This window comes from Polypterus senegalus, chromosome 4 (assembly GCF_016835505.1).
Source record: "Polypterus senegalus isolate Bchr_013 chromosome 4, ASM1683550v1, whole genome shotgun sequence".
Taxonomy (NCBI): Eukaryota; Metazoa; Chordata; class Cladistia; order Polypteriformes; family Polypteridae; genus Polypterus; species Polypterus senegalus.
The window spans coordinates 29,968,479-29,996,171 of record NC_053157.1 but is presented as its reverse complement, the minus strand read 5'-3'; the positions used below and the strand labels follow the sequence as shown (position 1 = coordinate 29,996,171).

The 27,693-nt window shown below is 41.1% G+C and overlaps 1 protein-coding gene across 2 annotated transcripts in view; it reads right to left on the bottom strand.

Annotated features, from left to right (window-relative positions):
- Positions 1-12,680: 12,680 nt before the first annotated feature.
- Positions 12,681-27,693, bottom strand: part of mapk4 (mitogen-activated protein kinase 4) — a 225,097-nt gene continuing 210,084 nt past the window's right edge. Inside the window, exons 6-7 of one of the 2 annotated variants that reach the window (XM_039750397.1) lie at positions 22,765-22,812; positions 12,681-17,278 (exon numbers count right to left, since the gene is read on the bottom strand). In XM_039750397.1, coding sequence (XP_039606331.1) covers positions 16,507-17,278; positions 22,765-22,812 — 820 coding nt within the window. In that variant the 3' untranslated portion in view covers positions 12,681-16,506. The remainder of the gene's footprint in view (positions 17,279-22,764; positions 22,813-27,693) is intronic. The other variant, XM_039750398.1, reaches the window with a different exon arrangement.

Below are 27,693 nucleotides of genomic sequence, written 5' to 3'. Positions count from 1 at the left end.
AGTGACATCATTCTAAGGCGACGGAACCAGGTGGGATTTTCCGAGAATGGTCTGCAAGGGATTGAGAGCGACAGTTAAGTGCACCTCATTAAGTGGCCTCTGCTCTGGTTTGGAATTATTATTATTTAGGCCCTTTAGCTGTCTCCTATTTGCACATGTGTGACAATGCATAAAGAAAATCCAACTTTATTATACATTCTCTCACTTCCCATTCCTGTTTTGTTTTCTGCCCAAGGTTGCTAATCTGGCAACAACTGAATCAGAAAAGCCACATTTGCATTCAATACATAATTTAAAAACCACCAGTGGCGGATCCTCTTTTCTGAAAAGCTTTGAACTGAGAAGTGAGAAACTGAGCACTGGATTAGGTGGCTGTCCTGCCATTTAAGAAACAAAGCAAACTAGGAATCTGATTTATCCATTACATGTTTTCACTCAGTTATACACTTCTTTAATTGTGTGTAAAGTATTAGTGGAACCTGGATGGCACTGTGGTAGTTTAAAGAGGATAGTTGACCTGACAACATGGTACTGACTTGTGGGAGGGGAGCCAGAAGATGGCAGCGAGAACACAAAAACACACACAGAAGGCACAGCTCCGGCGTCCGAGGGATGGCCGACACCAAACCCACGGGTAGAAAGGGGAGCTGAGGAAAAGAGAGGGAGAATGAGGAGGGTACAAGAGTAGAAGAAGAGGCAGAATGATTAGGAGCCTGCGCAGTATGGAGTGGGGAAAGGTGGTCAGGAGTAAGCCTCAGGAAGGCCCGTGCTCAAAAAGTGGGCTGAAGAAGCAGCACTCCTGTGGAGTAACATTGGGGAAGTTGGAGCGGCCACATTATCCCCCTTTAGACACAGAAGCACTGGATGAGGGACACCTGGTCTGGTGTCTTGTAGACGCAGAGGGACTGGCAGTGGGCCTGGATTGACATCAGGTGACTGTGGAGGCCATTTGAGTCCAGTGAACTCATTGTCATGTTCAAGAAACCAGTTGGAGATGATCTGAGCTTTATGACATGGCTCGTTATCCTTCTGGAGGTAGCCATCAGAAGATGAGTACAATGTGATCATCAAGGGATGAATATACACATACATATAATATATATATATATATACACACACACACACACATATACATATATTCATATACAGTATATATATATATATATATATATATATATATATATATATATATATATATATATATATATATATATATATATATAGTAACAAAGGTGCTATATAAATGCCTGACTCGACACAGATGGACACAGAGGCACAGGTAAAATAAATAAACTTTATTTTTCTTCAGCTGGAGGGTACGTCTTCCCCGTGTCCCCCAGCCACAACACAGTTCCCAAAGCACCTCCAAACAACCACACACTTTCTTCTTCTTCTTTACCACCACTCCTTCTCCTAGCTTCGTCCACTTTCCACCCGACTCTGGCTGCTGAGTGGTGGTCACTGGCTCCTTTTATTGGGTACCCAGAAGTGCTCCAGGTGGCTGATTGCCGACATCTAGCTGCACTTCCGGGTGTGGTGAAACTAGTGCCCTAAAGGGGCCAGCAGCTCCTGCTGCAGCACCCCCTGGCAGCACCTGCAGAACCCAACAGGGCCCATCTCCCATGAAGCCCTGCGGGAGTCCGAGGGGCCGCTGCAACCCATTGAGGCTGCCATCTGGCATCCAGGGGCAGATATTGTCTTTCCCATGCTTGCTCCCCTGGTACATATGCTGCAGGGGCATCCTGGCTGGGCACATATAAATACATACATATATACACAAATATCTGCATACATATACTGTATATATACACACATATATATATATGGTTTGCATATTTGCAGCTGGAGATCCACAAAGGGAGAAAAATGAATCACGTATCATAAAGTAGTTTTTATTCCCGAGCTTTCAACCCCTGCCAGGGGTCTTCATCAGAGAATAATGCTTAGACTTACAAGAATCAAAGGCAATATATAGCAAAAAATTACATGGGGGTTATTGTGTGTAAAGTCTTGTTTATTATGAATGTATTCTTCTTAAGTTTGCATATGCTGGATTTATGTCCAAGCGTCTGTTGATGGCGTTCTCATTTGATCACCAGGATTCGGCCAACTCTCTGGCACTTTTAGTATTGGCCTTACATTTTACTTGTACAGTGTCCCAGTTAAATGTATGTCCTGTTGATTTAGTATGCGTATAGGTCAGTGATCGTGAGTCCTTTCTTCTGACGGCGTTGCGATGTTCCTGTATACGTGTTGCGATTCTTTTTGAAGTTTGTCCTATGTATACCGCTGAGCACGAACTGTATGGAATGCTGTACACTGCATTTCGTGTTTCTGCTGTCGATTTCTTCTTTTTAGCATTAAAGAGGACCGTGCGCAGATTGTTCATGGGTTTGTGTGCTATTCTGACGCCTGACTTGGCCAGGATGCGCGCTGCACCTTCAGACACCTTGTGGTGATAAGGAAGTGAGTGCAGGTGGGGTGGGGGTTCTGATTCAAGTCGATTGTTTGCGGAGTTTTTTGGCGTCTTCTGTGTAGGCTTCGATTAATGAATGTCTTTGAGTATTCGTTTGAAGTGAAAAGATGGAAGAGATAGTGTCTCTCATTCATTTTTATTTCCTCCGTATTACAATGGGTGTGGAATCTGAATAGAGTTTTATATACATATATATATATACTGTATATATATGTATACTAGGGGGCTTTGCCCCCTGCTCGTTTTGCTCACCCCCCCCAACCTGCACTACGTGCCAGCCACGTTGTGAAAGCACGTTCCTCCGAAACCCCCTCTTAAACGGTGATACAATGGGAAACAAATACATTGTTTTTACCTCCTCTATGCTCGATCAGCTGGCTTGCTGTTGCTGCTGCTGCTGCTGCTTGTGCCATGCTGCGTGATCTGCACTTCAAATATTTAAAAGCCTGTACAGCGGCTGTTCTTTTGTCTCACTGTCTTGTCTCGCAGGACGTTAAAGTGTCTCCAAGGAAATCATGTCTCATCTCCTTCCAAGCCTTCCAAAATTTTTTTATAATAAAGAGATATACATGCACACACACACACACACACATATATATATATATATGGTTGAAATAGTTTTACTGTCAAATAATGCAAAGAGTACGTGACATGTGTTTCGCCCTAATTCTGGGCTCATCAGGCGTACACACTCACTGCACCCCCCTCTCGGGGAACCGAACCTTGGACATCAGGGCCAGAGGCAAAGCCTCTAACATTGCACCACAGCATGTAGTTCGTTCATTTGACAGCATGTAGATCGGGGTAATTACATTAATGTCATGCGTAGTCTGAATCACAATCTGATTGTGTGATTGATTGCAATCTTTCTGCAGGAAATAAAGAGAGAAAGGTTAGTCCCCCGCCATTCCCTTCTGGCATATGACTTTACGATACCGTTTAGGTCCGTACGCGGCCCCCTACTCGCACGTGCGTGACAATATATATATATACAGTATATATATATATATATATATTGTAAAAGATTCAAAAGCAGACAGCATAAAGGTTTGGGGTTTCCGGCCCCATATACTGTAGAAATATCCACAATTCAGTAAACAAAACAAGGTCAAAATATAAAAACAAATTGTTCATATGCACGACACCAAAGATGGCGGCCATTTTATGGAGGAGGAGCCGGAAGTGGAGGAATGCTGGGAAGGAACCGTGAGGGAAGATGGGATGGATGACGTTAGGAACAATGGCGGAGGAAGGGCGGAAGTAACGTGCTGCGGGAAAATGAGGCTTATGGTGGCAGAGCGTCTTTTCTGCAAGAAAGCAAAGGAGAAAGGTTAGTACCCCGCCACTCCCTGCCGGCGAACGTCTTCCGAAGCGGGTTAAGGTCCGTCCGCGGTCTCCTACTCGCGCCTGCGTGACATATATATATATATATATATATACATCAAACTCCAAACATGAACACACAAAGAGTGCCAGGATCAAATAATTATTTGATAATATTCAAGTGGTTTCTTCCCCACAATACCTCCAAAGTAGCACCAGCACAAATCACAGCTCCTCTCTCTCTCTCTTCTTTTTACCGCACTGCCCTCCTCCAGTCGAGTGTTGCTCTACATCCCCCCAGCTCCGACTCACCTGGATAAGGGAGTGCAGTCCTTTTATTATGGACCCAGGGGGTCCTCCGGTGCCTGGGCCATGGCCTGATGGAATTACTTCCGGGTCACACTGAAGTTCCACAAATTGGCACACCCTTGCAGCATTCATGGCTGGGCTGTGTTGCCAGACTACATCTCCCAGCATTCCCTGCTGGTTCCCAAATGGGAGCTGATATGGAAGGCTGCTGCCATCTCGTGTCCTGGGGGTATAAGTTATCTTTAAGAATTGATGAGTTGTCTGTCCGTCCTTTCTGGCCATCTCTTCTGGGCCTGGCTCCTTCCTCTCTCCTGGCCAGGATGCCCATCTGCCTGCTCGGAGCCTCTCGTCCGGGTAAGGAATCATCCCCTTCTCTGGTTGGGATGGTGGTCAACCCCCTGTGTCATTTACCATATATTTACTGTATATAGATTATAAAAAAAAGAAATGAAATCGGGTGTCCTGTGGTCTCAAAGGTATTTATTAGGCATCAAATCCCAGACATCTGGATTTCCATATCAAACAGTTTCCAGGTTATTAATATGTTTTTAAAATTTACACTTAATTCAAGTATTGAGTAAACATGCAAGAAAATGCTAACGCCAAGCCAAACCCAATGTGGACCTCATGTTTTTTACACTTAAGCTGTCTTCATTCATATGCATCATAGTCATTGCTTTTCATCCCGACAGGCGTCTTGTTCAATAAGTATCTGAGAGGTCCAGAGATTTCATTTGACGGCTCTTTCCTGCTCTGATTTTGCAGCTTCACAAATCTGCGTGTTATAATGCTGCGAGACAAACAAAAATGCATTAAATGAAGTGACGGCATTACAACCCATCAGCCCGCAACCTTCTTTAAAGTCTGTCTGAACACCCAAAGGAAGCAGCTGCTGTTCTTTATGGGGATGCACTTGTGGTAAGGAGTGAGCTGCTCTGATGATGGCCACCTTGCAATTCAACAAATAGTCTGAAAGAAGAAATGAGGAAGGGCTGGCATCCCAAATGGGTTATACCAGAGTTATCAGAAAGATGGCGTGCAGGGTCATCAATAAAGTGTAAGGCAGGGCTGTCAAACTCAGATCCAGGAGGGCCAAAGTGGCTGCAGCTTCTCTTTCCAGCTAGTTTCTTCATCATTAAACAATTACCAATGCTAACGGCACAAACTGTCATTGACTTTCACTTTAATTGCTTCATTTTTTTCTTTATCAAGCAGCTAGACAATATCGAGGTGCAAAGTGAGCCACCAGGCTACCTTCGATTACATTTGCAATGCCGTCTTTCATACAATACAGGTTGGGAGCCTGCACTGCTACAGCGCATTACTGCACCCACCACAAGACGGACCACCTCAGGATCCCAAATTAGGACCCGAGTGCAGCCGTGCATTTGGTGACACCTCAACACCACACTAGTTTGAATGGAGTGGGACAGTGTGAGGTGTCTTGAAAAAATATCTGAACCAAAAAAAAATGAGGGTCAGAGAAATACTGATCTGTGTCCATAATTATCGAGCATCTCAGAACAGGAAAACAACCGTAACTGACCCAGCCATTGCAGTGGAAGGCCCTGACAGAAAGACAGACCAGCTCACTGCGTAACACAGAAGACCCTGCACTGAGCCCTTTGATGAGAAGTGCTGCTATCCATCCAGGGTGTATTTGGGGTAAAGGCCGCACACTTATGCAGTTGCTTTGCTTCAGCTTTAGGCACATTTTAGACATTAATAACATTTATGTTTAAGACTTATAATTAGTGAATAAAGAGTTAGACTCACTCTGGTGCTTGACTGCCGTCCACTCCGTTTACTGTCTCTGAGTACGTTAATGATAAATGACACGTGCAGTCAGTCCTACTTTAATCTGTCGGTGTCAATGAACAATGTCACCATCTGACACCTGATTAAATGACAAATGGGTAGAGGGTAAATTGGGAATATTATAGGTGAAGTGGGGTCCCTTTGTGACACCCCCACGACAAACCAACTATTTACAGAGAAGTTAAGTTCCACTGATTTTTGACAATACAGATAGAGAGCTGCAGCAAGACGTTATAACAATGGTGAACAACAGAGACACTGGGTGGGAATGAAAACCTTCAGGCAGACAGGACCCCTGGACCCAAAGTGAATTCAACAGCCTGCTTAAAAGCTGGCCTAACAAATCAAATAAATGAACAAATAAAGTAAGAAACAGATGCACCAAAAAGTGGTTTGTGCCTCTTGGAGAAAAATCCTTTAACATTGTCGGGCATCCGGTGCGCCGTGCTGTGGAATTTTCTAGGGGCGCTGCGAAAACTTTTGTAAAATATTTAAAATTGCTAGTGTTTTTGAACTTTTGGTTGATTAAAAAGATAATGTTTAAAAAAAATATTTTATGTTGGAAAAACAGATAATGGAACACTTATAGAAATGAAGTCTAAGAAACACAAGAGACTTCAAATGATCGACAAGGAAATGCGCGTCTGTCTTTCGAAAATTGATCCTCGCATCAATCTCATATGTGCTGAAAAACAATCTCAACGTTCACATTAATTAAATTTAAGATTTATCCTTTGATTCCTTTATTAATAAAATGTCTTTTAAACTTGTAAAATGAACTGTTTTATTGGCGATTGTCCATAGATTGTGTCGTCACGACTTTATTTATGGGCAGTCCCTCAGGTGTGCCGCAAAAGAAAATTTTTGGACTTAGTGCGCCGCACCTCGAAAAAGGTTGCCTTTTACTGCTTTACAATGACTCTTCATTTTACTTCACAGAACAAAAAGGGCAATACTAACAATTGAACCAATTTTGAACAGCTAAATAATTGACTGAGACCTACTCTGCTTTGAGAAGAAGCGACAGAGTGAACTTAAGGAAAACCATTAAACGAGTGCGAGCGATGAAGGAAACCAACAGAGACAGGGGGATGAAATCTACTGAAGATGAAGATGATGATGCTGACAGACCATTTCTTTCATTCTGCACGCCTGGGTCTGCTCCTCAATCCTTCTGGTTTTGCTGCCCTTGTCCCTGATCCTTTCACTGCCTGACACTGCCTTCACTTTTCTACCCAAGTCTCCATGCTGAAAATTCTGAAAACATGAAGCAGCTTTGACAATGGATGGATTACTTGAAAGTAGTGATGTCGATTTACTGGGACGATTTTCAGCATTGTTTAACTTCATTGTTTGCTCCTGAGAAGCTCCAGTGTTACTCTTTGTAGATTTACCGATGACTTGAAAAATACAAAAGAGGAACAAAATGAGACCTCTACTTGCTTAAATGTTGATCCTATGTTGGCCACAGTTATATCCATCCATCCATTATCCAACCTGCTATAGCCTAACTACAGGGTCAAGGGGGTCTGCTGGAGAGAATTCCAGCCAACACAGGGCACAAGGCAGGAAACAAACCCTGGGCAGGGCGCCAGCCCACTGCACACAGTTATATAGTGCTACAAAAATTAAAACATACATGGTGAGCAATTGGTGATGAAGGGGAGTCAGTGCACGTGGGTATTCCTTTGTCATATATGGCATGTGCCACACAGGCTGGCCCTTTCTCCTAATAATGAATGTATCATTTCAACTATTCTTTTGTGTAGTGTCTTATCTGGAGAAGGCTAAAAAAAAGGTAACGGCAGCTGCTGGTATTCTGTCACATGTAAACCCTATTTTCCAAATTTAACATCAGCCATCTTCTTTGCCATTTAAATAGAGAGTCTGTCTCACCTGTCCTAACAAAAACAGCCATTCTGTTGTTATCTAACCAAGGGGGGCTGGAGTCTATTTTGGCCACAAGAGGTAAATGGCTAGAACTGGCTGACCATGGCATACTTAACTTCCACCCATCCATTTTCTAACCCGCTATATCCGAATACAGGGTCACAGGGGTCTGCTGGAGCCAATCCCAGCCAACACAGGGCACAAGGCAGGAACCAGTCCTGGGCAGGGTGCCAACCCACCGCAGGACACACACAAACACACCAAGTCCAATTTAGAACCGCCAATCCACCTAACCTGCATGTTTTTGGATTGTGGGAGGAAACTGGAGCGCCCGGAGGAAACCCACGCAGACATGGGGAGAACATGCCAACTCCACGCAGGGAGGACCCGGGAAGCGAACCCGGGTCTCCTAACTGCGAGGCCGCAGCACTACCACTGCGCCACCATGCCGCCCATGCTTAACTTACATATCCTAATTGTAAAGTCAAAACAAAGTATTTGCAAAGTTTGACGACATATTTCACCAACTAAATGCGGTATCTGCACATTTGCCCATGTAAACTAATGAAAGTAATGTGTGTGAAGTAGTCTGGTTGCTTGTTAAAGTAACGAGTATCCTAATGCACTGCTTATTCTATTGAACTAAAGACCCCTGCGTTGTTGTTGAATTTGCAGTAGCACTGAGTGCAAAACAAAAAGCACCCATACAGCTATGCTGCTCCTTTGCAGGCCTCAGTCATGCAGCCAAGTAAAAAAGAGTGTGCTGCATGCAATCCAGTAACAGAAACATATTAATAAAGTTTTCATTTAGCTATCTGCTATAGACACGTCGAAATAAAGAGATCGGGTAATGCAGCGGCCAGTGTTTGAACCCCGAATCATTGGAGGTGTAAGCTGGGAACGTAAAGGGTATGAATGTGACAAACTTCTCAGCACAAGAAGGGCTAAATGTATTTATAAAACACAAAACAATGCTCACGTCTGGCTGTTGTGGCGGACAGCCAGGATCCTTACCTGGCTGGGATGCCTTCATAATGGAATGCGCATGCACTGGGCATTAATTCCCCTGGATTGCTAGATGGCAGCACAGAAATTGTTGGGTTCAGTGGGAGCTGCATGGACAGAGGAGTCTTACTTCGTGGGGCTCCGGCCTTAGCCAGAAGTGCTCCCGGGCCAAGGTTTGGGAACACCAGAAGTACTTCCAGGGATAACATGGAAGATGCCCGCTGCCTTCATTCCGGGAGCCCGAGTCGGGAGGAAGAGGGATGAAGCTTTTCATCCAAGGAGTGGAGGCAGAAGGACAGAGACAGGGAAGAAGAAGAAGGCGTTGCTGAGGGCCGTTTATTACTGAGTGCTTTATTATTCTGTGCATTGGAGGGAAACATTTGAAAAGTGTTTCCCAGCTGAATAAAAATGTTGCTGTGTCTGTCTGGGTCGAGTTTGAGGAGCTGGTGCTGCCCCCTGCAGGCCACGATGTGTTTCTGGTCGGTTTAATGAAGGCTCATATATGGATTTAGGATTTAATAGCAAAAGCTGGTCAGTCAAACATGCAGTTTTTCATACAGAAGAAGAAAAAGTAATGCAAAAGTAATGCACTGTTTACCCATTACATTTTATAATAAATAACTATATAACAGTTCACTTGTAAGTAATCAGTTATATAACTTAGTTTCTTTTAAAAGTAATGTTCACCACACTGCCTGGGAGAAAGAGACTTCAAGCTCGTTTTTGGATGACGACATTTAATTCTTAGTTTTTGAAAGTTTAATGACATTGGAGCGTCTTGGCAAGGGGAAAATCCATAGGTGGACTTGCGCCTGTAAACTTTTTATCCTGGGCTTTGTGTGTACATGTATGTTTATTGCAAATGCTAAGACTGATTCAATATGTTAAGCATTTAAATATATAATCAATGGAAATATGTTTAAATTAACTACAATTACTTAATCCAGTTCAGGCCACTGCAGCCTCTACTGGCAAAATCACCTGTAAGGTAAGAACCAACCCTGGTGGGGTGTCAGTCCATTGACTGCCCTCCTCGTATTTATGGGGCAACTGAGATGATCAATTAATTTAACATGCATGTGATTGGAATTTGTGAATAAAAGCCCACACAGACCCATTCAAAATGTGCCAACACGGGCACCTTGCTTCTTTTCGGATTTATGGTGACTGATCAGGACATGAAATCATTTTTTTTTTTGCATTTTAGTGACATTGGAACGTTTTGTCAAGGGAGAAATCTATAGGTGGACTTGCTCATGTAAATGTTTTTTTTTTAAGTAACAAGGTAATTTACCTTATCCCGGTTTTGTGTGTTCATGTAAATGCACTCATTGATCAACAGTAAAACGTTTTAATGTCAAAGTGAAAACAGATCTCTGTAAAGTGATCAAAATGAATTACAAATAGCAAACAGAAAATAATGAATAATATATTATACATTATACAGTTTTGTATAAGGGCAACACGGTAGTGCCGTTGCCTCGCAGTAAGGACACCAGGGGTAGCGTCCTCGGCCCCCCCTGTGTGGGGTTGGCATGTTCTCCCTGTGTCTACATGGGTTTCCTCCCACTGTCCAAAGACCAGTAGTGTTAGGTGAATTGACCCTTGTGTGTGTGTTTGTGTGTGTGTGAGTTCGTCCTACGATGGGCTGGCGCCCTGTCCAGGGTTTGTTCCTGCCATGCATGCTCAGCTAGCTGGGATACACTCCAAAGCAACACTGGTCTGGATGAAGCGGGTTAGAAAATAACCTGACGTGACAGTGTTGTATAACAATAAAATGGGAAAACCTGTGAGGGGGTGAATATTTGTTTAGGCACTGTGAGATAATTGTGGTGGGTTGGCGCCCTGCCCGGGATTGGTTCCTGCCTTGCGCCCTGTGTTGGCTGGGATTGGCTCCAGCAGACCCCCATAACCCTGTGTTCGGATTCAACGGGTTGGAAAATGGATGGATGGACTGTGAGATAATTAAACATGGCCCATGATTTAAGGACAAGGTTTTGAAATCCCCGGGAACTTTTCCAGCGGTCTTCAAGTTTGTATATATTGTCACTCTGTGCACATGGGGTACAGTTTAAGGGCTCAGATAATTGTAATTTCCCACTAGAAAGCCAGATGGCGCTGTCTACTGATGCCTGTTCTCTTCCTCTTTCTGCAGACTGGAAGTTGATGACCATGACATCGCTGATGTCACTTGAGTCATCTTGAGCAGTTTATTTTGAGACTCACATCTTTATAATGTTTTTCTTTTGCTTTTTTAATGTATTTTAAACATGAGTTTTCTTCACAGTTTACAGGGTTGGCCTTGGGGTGCCCCAAAGATTTATAATGTCTTTGTTTTTTTTTTATTACATTATCAACTGTATACACGAATAAAGCATAAAGGATATGTAATGAATAAAACAGGCAACACACATACAGTACATCTAAGATGGTAAACTGAAAAAAATACTTAAAGAAACCAGTAAGAGTGTTTGCTGAGCTAATCGATCAATATAAATGAAAATGGCACTCAAATGAGAACAAAAGTAAGGTTAGCAGAGGCACTTCATCTCTTGGGAAGCCTTCAGAAATAAAGTGAGATGCTGTTGCTGTTTCTCCGGGTTGGCGACTGTAGGCCAAAGCTTCACCTCATTTATTTTTCAGTGAACTCACGGCCACCCTTTTGTTCTCTCCTTTATTTCTGGTAAAATGTCATTTGAAGTTAGTTCACGACATTCTTGGCTGCTATGAAAACACAGTGGGTTTACATTTCTAGTTCTTCACAATAAAAAGCATTTCTTTATCTGAAACTTCCTTTCACACTGGAGTGACATACAGTACACCTAGTTGGGTACATATGAAGCCATTTCCTCTGCATAGTTTGTTGGCTGAATATAATGTGTATATAATCTAAAATCTGTCATGAAATGGTGCCCAGCCGTCTGCCTCTTTGCAGCCAATGCTGCCAGGATAGGCTCCGGCGGACACCCCTCTAAAGCCCTGAATTAGATTAAACACGTTGGAAAACATGCCTGTCTTATGTTAAACATCACACAACTTCCAGTCAGGGGGGATGTCAAACTTGACAACTGTGGCTGCTAATTTCACTGTCAGATTACATGACTGAAAATCACAGGACATGATAAATGACGCAACTCCGTGATGACTTTCCATGCGCAATTTCACATTTCTAACTTTTTGCAAGCTGGCCCCTTTTTCTGATAGCCAATAACGTGCTATCTGAGAGAACTGACTGGCGTCTGTGTGAAGGCTTAACACTTATGAGGAGTTCAGCTGCAATCTCTGTCCTTCTTTTTCTATTCTGTTATTTTATGTAAAACACAAGACATTAGACAGATGAGTCTCTCTTCAATCTGTCAGGCCCAAAGTTCCAGATTCTTCATATCTGCACTATATGAACTGCACTTTGGCCTGAGTGGCCACTGGTTGTCAGCCCTACGACTTCTGTCTGGGCGAATTGTGGACCGAGTTCCTGGGAATGTCAAACTGCACGACTAACTTTCATGGGTGAGCACCGGCGACTGACTCCGAGTCGCTAAGATTATGTAAATGAAATCTGGGGCGGCACGGTGGTGCAGTGGTAGTGCTGCTGCCTCGCAGTTAGGAGACCTGGGTTTGATTCCCGGGTCCTCCCTATGTGGAGTTTGCATGTTCTCCTCATGTTTGCGTGGGTTTCCTCCGGGTACTCCGGTTTCCTCCCACAGTCCAAAGACATGTAGGTTAGGTGCATTGGCGATTCTAAATTGTCCCTAACGTGTGCTTGGTGTGCGTGTGTGTGTGTGTGTGTGCCCTACCTAGGGTTTGTTTCCTGCCTTGCACCCTGTGTTGGCTGGGATTGGCTCCAGCAGACCCCCGTTCCCCTGTAGTTAGAACATAGCGGGTTAGATAATGGAAGGATGGACAGAACGTCTGAATGTAGTGTGACATGGCCTTTATACTGAAGAGAAGCAGAGATGCAAGCGACAATACTATGATATTAAGAACTACAAAATATCTTTCCATAAAATGCAAAGAATCATAAATCTTCAAAGCATTTAAATATATAATCAATGAAAAAATGTTAGTTTGCACAAATAAAATAACTAATATTACTAAAATAAGCTCCAGGATTTTTTTCTGCTTAATCCCAATCAGTGCCACTGCTGCTTCCACTGGTAATATCATCTGTAAGGTAGGAACCAACCCTGGTGGGATGGCAGTCCACTGACAGCCCTCCTCGCACATGCAGGGCCAGCTGAAATGATCAGCTAATGTGCCATGCATGTGTTTGGAATTGTGGAGAAAAAGCCATTGTGCCAACTTCACACAGACAGGGACAGCGCACTGGAGTCACAGACCACTGGGGCCTTTAAGCAGTAGTGTGAATCTCTGAGCTACCATGCACTTGAACTTTTTAATGAGTTTATTTAGGGAAAGTTTGATTCTTTTTCTATTAGGTACTCTCCTATTAACTTTAACTTATCTGTGTATCCAATTTTCAAGCCTGCTTAATCCAATTTAAGGGCTGCATGGACCCAGAGCACAGGCAGCATTGGGCATAATGTAAGGAGCTGCCATAGACGAGGTGCCAGTCACTCGACGAAGCTATCATTATTTGTTTTTCAACAGCAAATGTATTAAATGCATCAACTTTCAAACTCTTGTTATAACATTTGGGGTGTTGGAAATGCAGAGACTGAACAACAAGGACAAGGTCTCCAGACAGAAAGGGGAAGCTGGGACTCCTTAAGGAAACATCCACAAACAGATTTGAACTGGGGACCCAATGGCTGAAAACTCAATCTACTTATTTATTATAAATATACGTCCAAAGCACCTAATCCAAAATCATTATGCTATGATTTTGGTAAAATGTGAAATTCTGCTACAAAAGAAAAAGTGTAACCCATGACTGAGAGGGTCACCACTGTGGTTCCTCCCAGGTATGTAATACCACCCCGGGCTGAGAATGGGCACTGCTGCTAAATGTGATGTCTTTGTTTGCCTCCACAATGCAGAACAAAATGCCCAGTGAGGGCAACTGACTCCACCCCTTTTGGTCGCAGGACCTTTAAAAGCCCAACTGCCCAGAAGGAGGTGTTATTGGTTGACTGGGGAACAGAGGAGGCAGAGCGCCTGCAGAGCCACTGCAGTGACCTTTTTTGTTACAATGGCAGAGGGTGACATTTTTGTTAGCACTTGAGCTATTGAGCTCTGTTTATTTTTCAATTTCACAAGTAAATTGGTAAAGATGAGTTGACACCCCAATGTTTATCTTGTCTTCCGACCCTTCGTTCCCTTGGATGACCACAACAAATAAAAGTGAATGTTCAAGGAAACAAACAAATAGCATATCCAATAAGTTATGTGAGCTGTTTTGCCATGGCAATGTATTATTGATCCACTTTTTGATACAGACTATACTATTACAAATGTGCTCAAAACTGTGTCCTGAGTGTTCACTTCAGGTATTAAAATATTTTGAAATTTGTATCTCCTTACTATACATTAACTTCAATTAATTTTAATCTTACATGGCACAATTGGCAAACTGTTAAACTATAGCCCTGTCCATCAGGAAAAATAGTTTTTAAACATCTGTTTAATTACATAAAACATTGGAAATTTATAAAGAAACTAAACTAGTTAAACTGACTAGAATGACAAATTTTATAATCAACGTGTTATAGCAGTAAGGTACAGAAGCTTATTCCCGGCTCTCAATAAAAAATACACAGTATATTATTGCATTGTTTTGCAAAAGTATTGTGTTATTTTACAATAAGTACTTCATTACTTTGCAATATTTATTGCCTTATTTCACAAAGCTATTGCCAACTGCTCTAAGTAACATCTCACATGCGCTATGTAAATGTAAAGAATTATTATTATTAAATAGCTGGATTAAGACTAAACTGACACTTTATTTATAGGTTCCTGCTATTGGATTGCACACAGCACACTCTTTTCTGATTGGCTGTAAGGTTGTGCCCTGCAAATGGACAGGTGAACCAACCACCGCATTTGCTTCTTGCCTTACACCCAGTGCTGCTGTGATGATTACTGGCTCTCTGTGACCCTACACTGGGTGGGTTCAATTTATCCCTCAGCATATGAAGAATTAAATGTATACCTATAATATTTGTTCATTTCTTGTTTGCACGATGTTACTGACAACACCAGGTAATATCTTTGTGAAATAATTCAATATTTATTGCAAAATAAGGAAATTCGTTTGCAAAATAATGTAATATTTTAGCAAAGTAACACGATACTTCTATAGAATGGGGGGTGGTGGATAAGGCAATAAACAATTTCTTTGAGTGGTAGAAATAAGCTTTTGTATTAAAGGCTCTTTAACACATGTTGTCTAATAAAATGGATACTGGTTATAATTCTCCTGTATACAATGTCAGAGATTCTTCCAGCAATGCCACGTCTGGAGTTAGGCATATATAATAATTTGTGAGAAATTTGAAGAATATATAAAAACACACAGTAAAGCTTAGTCCATCTTGGAAGCGTATCTTCCTCGGGTGGCTAAGTTGTTCTTGTATACAATCATTTTGCGATGATCTAGTGGAAGAAGGCATCTCTGTAGAATCAAGCCATGTACTCTGACCTACTGTCACAGTTTAACCAAACAAATCTTCATTTTTCTTGTCTTTTCTACAGTTCCCCAGTAATTCAGTCTTCTGTGGTATCAACTACAGGAAAATAATTTCTGTCTCAACGCGGTAAGTCCACAGGTGCTGGGAACAAGAACTTCCAATAAATAAGCATATAAGCCCTGCAATGAACTAAATAAACACATCAATCAAGAAAGACAGCAAATGTAGTGTGGCCTACTGGTGCAGGTGCATTTAGTACATGCTTTGGCACTCCTGAAAGCAGCATCTAAAGAAGGTCTAACAAATCTGGAATGACCTCCTCAACCATCCATGCTCAGAAAGGTTATAAAAAGCTCATTTACTGTACCTGAACTGATGAAAGAAGATCAAAAGCTTCACAATGAAGCTGCTTAGGAAAACTCTGAAGAAATTTTGTTCTGCATGATAGTTAAAGGACATCTCCGGCCCTGGCTCAAAGTATCTGCAGATCTGTTTTTTATGTTGCATCATAAAGGAGGTAGCGTTTTTATTTTATTCAGCTACTTTTCAAGTTTACCATACTGAGTATATTTGCCTTCCTTCACAGTATGTCAAGCGGTACATGTAGAGTAGTGGGGCCCTGTCTTCATGTGATCCTCAACTACACACATAGTAAAAGGCCCTCAAATCCTTTTTTAACCACTTACATAATTTATAAAATTATTGTTACAAATGTAAAAGATTCCCGAAAATAGAACTGGGTATATCAGAGCTAGCAAGCATTTCATAAACAGTTTATTTCCTAAACTTCAGAATAGTCTTGCAAATTTTTAAATCTTGCCGAGTGGCTCTATTTACAGGCCAGCCTGAATTTTGAAGCATCACGATGATTACCTTTTAAGTCATTTTCCACAAATGGATATTATTTTTGCTATCATTACAATTCTTGTGTTCAAACTTTTTTATTCACTTTCAGAATGTGCCTTGCTTGTACTGCTTCTAATTCTGTATCTGTCTTGGCCATACTTTGTCTCAACACATACTGACACCAGCCAAGACTTGAATGGCTCTTTTCAAACACACCCGCAAAAGAATCAAACACACCCCAAAACCTTTCTACCATCGCTCTCTCTGGAAGACATCAGTTGGTACCAGTTCTTGTGGGTGTTCTTGGATGCAAGAGCCATTTATATCTGTCAAGCGGTTATCAGTATGTTCCTCAGGATTGCTGCAGAGCTTCAGAGCCCGGGAAATGAATACATCCAAGTCAAATTCGGCCTCTGTCCCATTAGCAAGTTTTGAAGTTGCCGCAGATGAAGTCAAGAAGGGAGAGTCCGAGGAAGTCTGGACTGTTTCATGTTGGATCTCCGGGGCAGGCATAAGTGGTGGAGGACTAGAGATTTCAAATCTATCCTGGGTACTTTCCACCCAACGAGATATTTCTGAAAAGAGGTCAGAAGTGTGATCACTTTGATCAACCATCCCTCCACCTTGTCTCCTTCCACTTCTGTCACTTCCGCCACCCGACTCTGGAAAATTATTGCGCTTCCAGTGTGAGAGGTCCAGAATAAGCTTGGGTTCAGAGTAGTGATGAAGTTTTCCATCTCGCCATAGCAGCTTGTCCAGGTAGGAAGGTGAACCCACTTTGTAGTCACAAGATCTCCCATAATCAGAGTCTCCTGTTCCTGCTCGTTCCAATGAAGAATGTGAATGTTCTAGAAAACGCTCTGAGCTGCTGTGGGAGTACTTGCGTGGATCCACCTGTGCTTCTTCTAGGATAGGCATCGAGCCAGCTCGAGGATCACGTTGCACCTCAGTTACTATTGTCGTCTCAATGCATCGATCGCGTTGCTGCCACTCTAGGTCAGATGATAGGCTTGTTTGAAACCTGTAAGGGCAAAAAGAAGTAAAAATATCAAGGTATTAGACAAAGAAAATGACATTGGAACAATTTTGATGCCAACGTGTCATTCAGCTCAAAAAAGTTCACCAAACCTATTGCCATAATTTTTACCAATATAACAATGAGTCGAATTTAAAACTACCACTCTGTCACACTACTTGGTACTTTATTCCATATACCATTGGTTCTCTGAGTGAAGAAAAAAAACAGTGTACCCTTACCAAGTTCCTATTCATTTCCAGTGTTCTTTCTGAAAAACTTCATTTCAAGTAATAATTGAGATCCACAATACTAGTTAATTTCAAAATTTCAAACACTTCATTCGTGCCATCTCTTAATGTCCATTAACTTAAACTGAAGGCCCAATTCCTTTAATCTTTCCACATAAGTCACAGTCCTAGAATTTTGCCTAGTTGGCTGGCGTCATTTCCTAAGCAACTTACATTTGAAAGACAATTGATGACATTTCTTTTACTTTTTCCAACTGGAGCACAGGCAGGTGATGTAACTTGCCAATGGCCACGCAGTGTCAGTAGCAGGATTTGAGTGTCCAAAGTGTTAACCATTACACTACACTGCCTACCTAGTTGCTCTTCTCTGTACTTTCTCTAGTGCTGTTATTTCTTTTTGCAATATGGAAATGAAACTACACACAGTAGTCCCGATGAGGCATCACTACTACGCTATATAGCTAATATAACATCCTTTGCCTTTTACTCTATACATCGTATCATGTAACCTAACATCCTATTAGCCTTCTTGATTGCTTCTGTACACTGTGTGTATTTACAGTGGATTCAGAATGTATTCAGACCTTTTTCACATTTTGTTATGTTGCAGACTTGTACCAAATCACTTAAATTCACTTTTCTCCCACATCAAGCAAAACTCAGTCTTCCAGTTTGATAAAGTGAAAGCAGGATTTTAATTTTTTTTTTTTTTACAAATGTATTAAAAGTAAAAAGCTGCAATATCACTTTGATACAAGTATTCAGACTCTTTGCACAGCATTTTGTTAAAGCACCTTTGGCAGCAATTACAGCCTGAAATCTTCTTTGGTATAATGTGACAAGTTTCCCACACCTTCACTAAGTTCAAGTCTGGGCCTTTTCTACTCAAGGACATTCACAGAGTTGACTCTAAGCCTCTCCTCTTTTGTCTTTGCATTGTGCTTTGGATCAGTGCATTGTTGTCACCAAAAAGCATGAACCATGGGGATTGGTCTTTTCTCCCATGAGTCAACACATCTATAGCAAGATTTAAGAGGTAAGGACTTAAAGAAGATCGTTGGTGCAGTCCTACTCTAACTGAGATCATAGTTGTTACCACAACACTGCTTTTAACCCAAGTCCTCACTACCTCATACATATCCTGCACAATTCTCAAATACTTCTCTGGTACTCCTTTCACCATCATGCACCTCCAGACATCTTGATGTGGCAGCCTTCCATAAGCCTTCTCCAAATCAATAAACACCATAGGCAAACCTTTATTTTTCTTGCTGTTTCATTATAAGTTATCTCATTGCAAAGACTGTCTCAGTTGTTCCTCTTCTTGGCATAAAACCAAACTGCTCCTCCTCCCTTATGGTGGTCTCTTCCCCAAGCTTTGTCTCTATAACCCTTTCCTACATTTTCATGGTGTGTGAGATTGGCTTTATTCATCTATAGTTTCCACAATCCTGAATATTTTCCTTCTCCTTAAATTGGTAAAACTGGCCAGTTCTATAAGCAGCATACATTATACAACATTGTAAATAATATTTATATTGATAAAGAAAAGAATATTATAAATTCTGTTTTAACAAGGCTACGGTGGGTTGGCGCCCTGCCCGGGATTGGTTCCTGCCTTGTGCCCTGTGTTGGCTGGGATTGGCGCCAGCAGACCCCCGTGACCCTGTGTTCGGATTCAACGGGTTGGAAAATGGATGGATGGATGGATATTTTAACAAGGACATTAACATATGAATGTCACTACATTTCCTTAGTTTAAATGTCAAAAAACAGAATTTGTGTGTTTTGAACCTTCTGACCTTACTTGTGCTTTTGCAAGTAATAGTGGCCCTTTAACAACCTGCTGTAAACCCATCACAAAAAATCTTGGCGTGGTTTTTGATTAATGCCCCCAAATTTGAAATACAGATCAACTCCATTGTAAATGCCTGTTTCTGTCAGCTCAGGGTATTAGGTCAAACCTTTCCTTTCTGCAGATGATTTTCAAAAACAAATTCATGCCTTTGTCTCATCTTGGAATGACTATTGCAACTCACTATACACTGGAATTAATCAGAACGCTGCAGCCAGGCTCCTTAACAGACGCACAAAAGCAATCATGTCACACCAATCTTAGCTTCTCTTCATGGGCTTCCTGTTTCACTACAGGACCGAGTTTAAAATTGTATTGTTTGTTTTTAAGTGTCTGAATGGTTTAGCCTCCTCTTATCTTACTGACCTCTTACACCCTTACTCTCCCTCCCCATCACTTGGGTCCTCTGACCAGAAGTTACTGATCGTGCTGAGGTCTGAACTTTAAGCTCAGAGGCAACTGTGATTTTGCAATAGCTGGCCCAAAGCTTTGGAATAGTCCACCCTTTTATAGGATTTTTAGGCATTTTTAATGTTTTATGTATGTATGTATGTATTTATATTTTGGTGTTTTTATTTACTGTATCTATATACACTCACCAGCCACTTTATTAGGTACAGTTACTTGTTAACAAAAATATCTAATCAGCCAATCATATGGCCGCAACTCAATATATTTACGCATGTAGACATTGTCAAGACAACTTGCTGAAGTTCAAATTGAGCATCAGAATGGTAAAAACAGGTGATTTAAGTGACTTTGAACACGGCATGGTTGTTGGTGCCAGATGGGCTGGTCTGAATATTTTAGAAATAGCTATTCCCCTGGGATTTTCACACACAACTATCTGTAGGTTTTAGAGAGAATGGCCATAAAATGGGAAAATATCCAGTGAGCTGCAGTTGTTAAACCTTGAAGCAGATGGACTACAGTAACAGGAGACCACACTGGGTGCAACAGATGGGCTACAGCAACAGGAGACCACACCAGGTGTCTCTCTTGTCAACTAGGAACAGGTAACTGAGGCTACAATTCACACAAACTCACCTAAATTGGACAACAGAAGACTGGAAAAATGTTGCCTGGTCTGATGAGTCTCGATTTCTACTGTGACATTTGGATGGTAGGGTCAGAATTTAGAGACAACAACATGAAAGCATGGATCCATCCTGCCTTGTATCAATAGTTTAGGCTGGTGATGGTGGTCTAATGGCATGGGGGATATTTTCTTGGCACACTTTGGGCCCTTTAGTATCAACTGAGCATCGTTTAAATGCCACAGCCTACCTGAATATTGTTGCTGACCATGTCCATCCCTTTATGACTGCAGTGTACCCATCTTCTGATGGCTACTTCAAGCAGGATATCGCAACATGTCACAAAGCTCAAATCATCTCCAACTGGTTTCTTGAACATGACAATCAAATCAATCAAAGCAATCAAATGACCTCCACAGTCACCAGATCTAAATCCAATGGAGCACCGTTGGGATGTGGTGGAACAGGAGATTTGCATCATGGATGTGCCGCCAACAAATCTACAACAACTACTTGATGCCATCATGTCAATATGGACCAAAATCTCTGAGGAATGTTTCTAGGACCTTGTTTAATCTATGCCACAAAGAAGTACGGTAGTTCTGTAGGAAAAAGGGGGTCCAATCTGGTACCAGCAAGGTGTACATAAAATAAGGTGGGCAGTTAGTGTATTTATTGGTGTATTTATAGAAACTGTGGCACATTGGGTAAATTCTGTTCTTTTAAATATGCTTTAGAAATAAAACTGACTTGACTAAATGTACAGAGGAAAATACAAGACTCAATTTAACCTGAAAAACAATTCATACCCAAAAAAAAAAACAACAGTAGCTGACAGTTTTGCTGTCTAACACATTGATATCTTCATCTATTACAAATTTATGTAGCCAGCAAATATGAAAATTCCAGAATCACTCGACTGCAACACTGCATCGGGTGGCTGTACAAACACTGCTAACAAATCATCTGACAGCACAAGTTTTATTAGCTTTGGCTGAACTTCATGCTTTAATCTCAAGGGCTTAACCGTTAAATACCTGGTGTGATCTGCATTTTCTCTTTTCGTGTCACTAAAATGTGATGGTCATATGGCAACGTCAGAGGTTAGGAGCTGTCTTGTTTAATTCCTTGATAAAATACTGCCTTGTATGCAGTTTAACACTAAAAGTCTGTGTGATTCCATGTCAAGTAAAAGAACAGGCCACAAGCTAAAGGAAAAGTCTTCTTCCTGACTCTGCTTAGAGAATCAAAAATAGAAAGTGGAATGATGACATGTGGAAGCCCTTGAAAGGCTGTAGAAAGTTAAGAAAAATGGTTTTGTATGTATAGGAGAGGAGAAAAGTCTCTTAAAATGATAAATGAGAAACAAACGTGTGTTTTATGTTTGGAGAACACAACCATAACCTGTTGCAAGAGGAAACCATTCTGTAAAAACAGATTATACATACTTTGGTTTGTAAAAATAACAAAAAAATGAAAATAGATGTGGTGAGATGCATTATAAAAGTGAATGAAACAATTAGCACCAAACAGCAATCCCCGCTTTGTGCTAAGTAACTATTTGTTGGAAATGAGACACAGCAGAATACAATTTTCAACTCTTCAGTATCTTGCGTAGAATCATCAAATTCTGGATCATAAAGTCATGAGATGAGGTGAGCTATTGGCTATTAACCTCTGTGACTCTGATTTATTTGTAAGTTACAATTCTGTATTTCTGTCTTGAGGCAAAAGATTCCACTTAACTATTAGATTTCAGAAAAATTTGATTTTTTTTCTCCTGAAATCTGCAAAAGTGGACTAAATTAAAGAATATATTGTAGTGATAGAGATCTGGAACTCCCATTGTGAGCCACTGCACTGCTGTAAAATTAAACAGGGATATACCATTTTCCCTTTATACAAGTTATAGTAGGAGATTTACTTGTAGTAATTATTTTGGTCATCCCATTTTTTGTTCTCGTTTTGTGGTTAAATGAAGATTGGGTTGCCTACAAAAAGCAAATGGCATTGTGAATACTGCCTAGGACAATGTCTCCTGAAGGGCAGCTATCAATGCAAGAGCTGATGTAAGAATGCCATTTCTTTGAAATGAGTGTCTTATGTCATGATATAATCAGGAAGTAACGGGAGGATTATCACTTAAACCACAGACCACAATGCACTAAGTAACTGTATGTCACAATTTGATTTGCCCATCTATTTATCCATGTTCTCATCCCACTTACTTCACAACAGCAACAGCAGCCAAAAGGTAAGTAAAAAGTCTAGAGGACACAACAGTTCATCACAAGGTACATTAATGCACACATCCACACAGGACAATATATAATCGGCCAATAAACTAACCTCAATGTATTTGGAATGTGGGAGGAAACACGACACCCTTGAGAAAACCTGTGAGGAACAAATGGAAACCTGTGAGGCAAAACATTAAGCATTATGTTTTCATTTACAACTGAAATGTAATTATTTTTTAAGTATATACATCCAGAATTATGTAGAAAAACACCTTTCATTATTTGTAGCTCACTGTTACCTTTAATCCAAGTCACAACAGATGCTGCTTTACACAGGTGTGAACCATGAGTAGAACTCGTTACAACATCAAGCAAATAGATTCACATCTGTTAGATATATGTGATGATGTTCGAAAAACTTCCAACAGGCCGAGAAGGTTTAGAAGAGCAAATGTGTATTGCCTCTTTCCTCAGGCAGCCACATCTACTGTATAGCAGACATTGTACTTGCGTGCTTACCACAGAGAAATTTGATAGCAGACAGAGTCAAACACTTAGTATACTTGAGCTTACAAGTTATGTTAAGTAATGATTATAACATTACTGAAACAATATCAATAGTTGCTTAAGCTGCATTTGGCAAATAAAATTGAACCTTCCAAGACAGAGGTCTTCTATTTCCACAAGAAACTGCCTCCAAACTTGCATGCAGCACCAAAAATGTATCTTGTTTGTACTGAACATTTAGATCAATGGCAAGTTCAAGTTAACCCTTGTAAGGAAGTGCAGCAAGACTAAGAGACTGAGCCAGTCGCTGTTCAATATGATAAGTCACAAGCCCACTTGTTCAGTTAGTGTAGGAGCATTTCCGTGTTGCTCAGCTTTGCCCTTCGTCGATGGCAAGCCGCTCCATGTGAGAATCTGAAATATCATTGACAACCTGAATTAATTTTTTAATGTATGTGTATATATACACATACGCTGTATTCAGAAAGAATTCAGACCCCTTAACTTTTTTTTCACAATTTACTAATTTGCAACATTGTGCTAAAATCATTAAAATGAATTTTTTCCCCACATCAAGAAACATTCAATACCCCAGAATGACAAAGCAAAAACACGACGTTACAAATTTTGCACATTTATTAAAAATAAAAACTGAAATATCACATTGACACAAGCAATCAGACCCTTTGCTATGACCACTTCAGCTAGTATGCATAGCGGTGAATCCACCCTCTTGTGATTATGGACTATTCATAACTGCTGGCCAAGTGAGAAGACAACTGTGGAGGCTATAGCCAGGAAAAGCCATGTATCTAGATGGAGGCAGACCTCAAGTTCTTAAGGCCTGGGCAGACCAACTTTGTGGTGTCCTCTGCAAGCAGTTCAGTGTGTCACTAAGGCTCCATAAAGTCCCACTGATGTGGTAAACACCTTAAATTGTTCCAGTTCCAAATAAGGCAGGCACCTCTTCACCTAATGACTACAAACCAGTGGCCCTTATGTTCCAGATTACATAGATCTTCGAGAGGTTGGTCTTAGACTATGTTTGTTCTCTTGTGAAATACCACTTGGACCCACTGCAGTTTGGCTATTTGACAAATATTGGAATGGAAGATGCAAGTATCTGTCTGCTCTACAAGGCTTACTCCCATCTGCACAAAGCTGGCAGCATTGTAAAGATTAGTTCTTTTTAGTGCCTTCAATACCATCCAATCATCGCTTTTAAGGGGTAAGGTCTAGAGATATGCTGGTGGATAAGCCCAGTGTCCTGGATAATGTGGATATGAGCAACACAGAAGCAAAACAAGGGATGGTCCTGTCTCCTCCGCTGTTCACCCTGTACAAATATAACACCAGGTCATGTCGTTTGAACAAATTCCCAGATGATTCTGCACTTAAGGGTTGTATTGATGGGGGATTGGGTGCAAAGCATAGGAGTCAGGTGGAGAACTTTGTTTACTGAGAGTAAAGAAAATTGTCTGCAACTTAACATCAGCAAAACTTTTTGCTGCACTAAATGGCCTCTATGTCTGGTCACTATTCAGGAATGGGATTTGGAGGTGGTGCACTGCTACAAGTATTTGGGAGTTAACATCAATGACAGGCTGGACTGGTGTCGTAACACATGGAACTATACAAGAAAAGGCAGAGCAGCCTATTTTTTCTATAGGAGACTGTACTCATTTAATATGGGTAGTGGCATCCTTTACATTTATAAGACTCATGTTGGGCACTTTGTTTCTTGTTGTAAAGTGAATGGTCAGCAACTTAACATCATCAAATTCAAGGAACTAGTTACTGACTTTCATTGTACAAAAGGGCCTCTGCGTCCAGTTACTATTCAGCTGGTGCACTGCTATAAGAACTTGGGTGACAAACAGCAACTAAAGGATTATTAGGAACACCATACTAATACGGTGTTTGACCCCCTTTCGCCTTCAGAACTGCCTTAATTCTACGTGGCATTGATTCAACAAGGTGCTGAAAGCATTCTTTAGAAATGTTGGCCCATATTGATAGGATAGCATCTGGCAGTTGATGGAGATTTGTGGGATGCACATCCAGGGCACGAAGCTCCCGTTCCACCACATCCCAAAGATGCTCTATTGGGTTGAGATCTGGTGACTCTGGGGGCCATTTTAGTACAGTGAACTCATTGTCATGTTCAAGAAACCAATTTGAAATGATTCGAGCTTTGTGACATAGTGCATTATCCTGCTGGAAGTAGCCATCAGAGGATGGGTACATGGTGGTCATGAAGGGATAGACATGGTCAGAAACAATGCTCAGGTAGCCCGTGGCATTTAAACGATGCCCAATTGGCACTAAGGAGCCTAAAGTGTGCCAAGAAAACATCCCCCACACCATTACACCACCACCACCAGCCTGCACAGTGGTAACAAGGCATGATGGATCCATGTTCTCATTCTGTTTACGCCAAATTCTGACTACCATTTGAATGTCTCAACAGAAATCGAGACTCATCAGACCAGGCAACATTTTTCCAGTCTTCAACTGTCCAATTTTGGTGAGCTCGTGCAAATTGTAGCCTCTTTTTCCTATTTGTAGTGGAGATGAGTGGTACCTGGTGGGGTCTTCTGCTGTTGTAGCCCATCCGCCTCAAGGTTGTGGGTGTTGTGGCTTCACAAATGCTTTGCTGCATACCTCGGTTGTAACGAGTGGTTATTTCAGTCAAAGTTGCTCTTCTATCAGCTTGAATCAGTTGGCCCATTCTCCTCTGACCTCTAGCATCAACAAGGCATTTTCGCCCACAGGACTGCCGCATACTGGATGTTTTTCCCTTTTCACACCATTCTTTGTAAACCCTAGAAATGGTTGTGCGTGAAAATCCCAGTAACTGAGCAGATTGTGAAATACTCAGACCGGCCTGTCTGGCACCAACAACCATGCCACGCTCAAAATTGCTTAAATCACCTTTCTTTCCCATTCTGACATTCAGTTTGGAGTTCAGGAGATTGTCTTGACCAGGACCACACCCCTAAATGCATTGAAGCAACTGCCATGTGATTGGTTGATTAGATAATTGCATTAATGACAAATTGAACAGGTGTTCCTAATAATCCTTTAGGTGAGTGTATAAATAGCAGAATAGCAGATTGTGTTTCTTTAATGTGGGTAATGATATCCTTCACACATCCTATAACTGTCACACCCAGTGAGATTATTTCTGCTGTAGTGTGCTGGGATGGTTACAGCACTTCAACAGAGGCCCACTGAATAAAAAAAACAAAACAAAACTGATTAAAAAGTGCAGGCTCAGTTATGGGAAATACTCTGGACTCCCTGGAGGTCGTAACAAAGGACAGAATGAAAGCAAAACTGAGTGCCATTATGAACAATGCTGTACATCCTCTCTCTGACACACTAACACTCAGGACTTTCAGCCAACAAATTATTCAGCAGAAGTGTCAAGAAGCACAACCGGGGCTCTTTTATACCAACAGCCTGCATAATATCTCACTGAGAATGTTATTGCCATGACAGAAGTTTTCTTCTAAAATTTTCTATTTAAAAAAAACTATTTCACACCTTCATTCAATTTTCTAGGACTCAACTTATTTTACTGCATGTTTTTGACTACCATGCATTATCAGTCAACATGCAGGAATTACTCCTGAAATGGATTCCAGTCTAATGCAGAACAAATAAAGATGTTTTGGTTTAAAACAGGTGTTTGCTAGCGGGCCAGATAAATACACCCAGTTCTGAGAATTTAAATAAACACATGGGCTTCTCAAATATGTTGGTGCTAGATAAGACCTCCTTTTCTTATTACCTCTACCTTATCCGTAATTAACATTAAAAGGTAAAATCCACATCAGCAGCTCACCATTATCAAATCAAGAAGCTGGGAGTATATACCTTTTCTTGGATTTTTTGGCCTGTTACTCATGTATTATTTTAACCAGGTCCTTGTACACTCCTTAAAATGAAGGTGCCAGAGCGGTTCTTCAGAGCGATACATAAGGGAACCATTTTTGGTTCCCAAAAGACCCATTCACATGAAGGTTCCAGAAAAAGCCTTTATTTATTTAGATCCATAACAGGCTCTGTTACAATAAATAACAATGCATAGATGGTAACAGGTTTATGAAATACTAATGGGTCATGATTTTAAAAGAATCCTCTTGCATAGGTCTAGTTACTCAGGCTAAATCCAGATTTTCTTAATCTGTTGGTGTCCTGCAGCCTACCACACATTAAAGATTTCATTGTTTTTCTACATATTACAAGGTTTTTCAAAGCACAAATAACCAACTTCATATGGCAAGTTCGAATCCCAAAATTAAATGGTGCTTTGACAAGCAATGGCTCTTCAAGGAACCACACAACCCAGTAAAGACCCATAAAGTGCCATTCAAGGACCAGAATTTCTAAGAATGTACGTCTGATATTTTAATCAAGCATAGCTTCTGGAAAAAGCAGAATAAAAACCACTGAACAACCCTGAATCCTAAAATTTACCAAATAACTGTAAATCCATATATTAATAGCAAATAGTACAAATTGT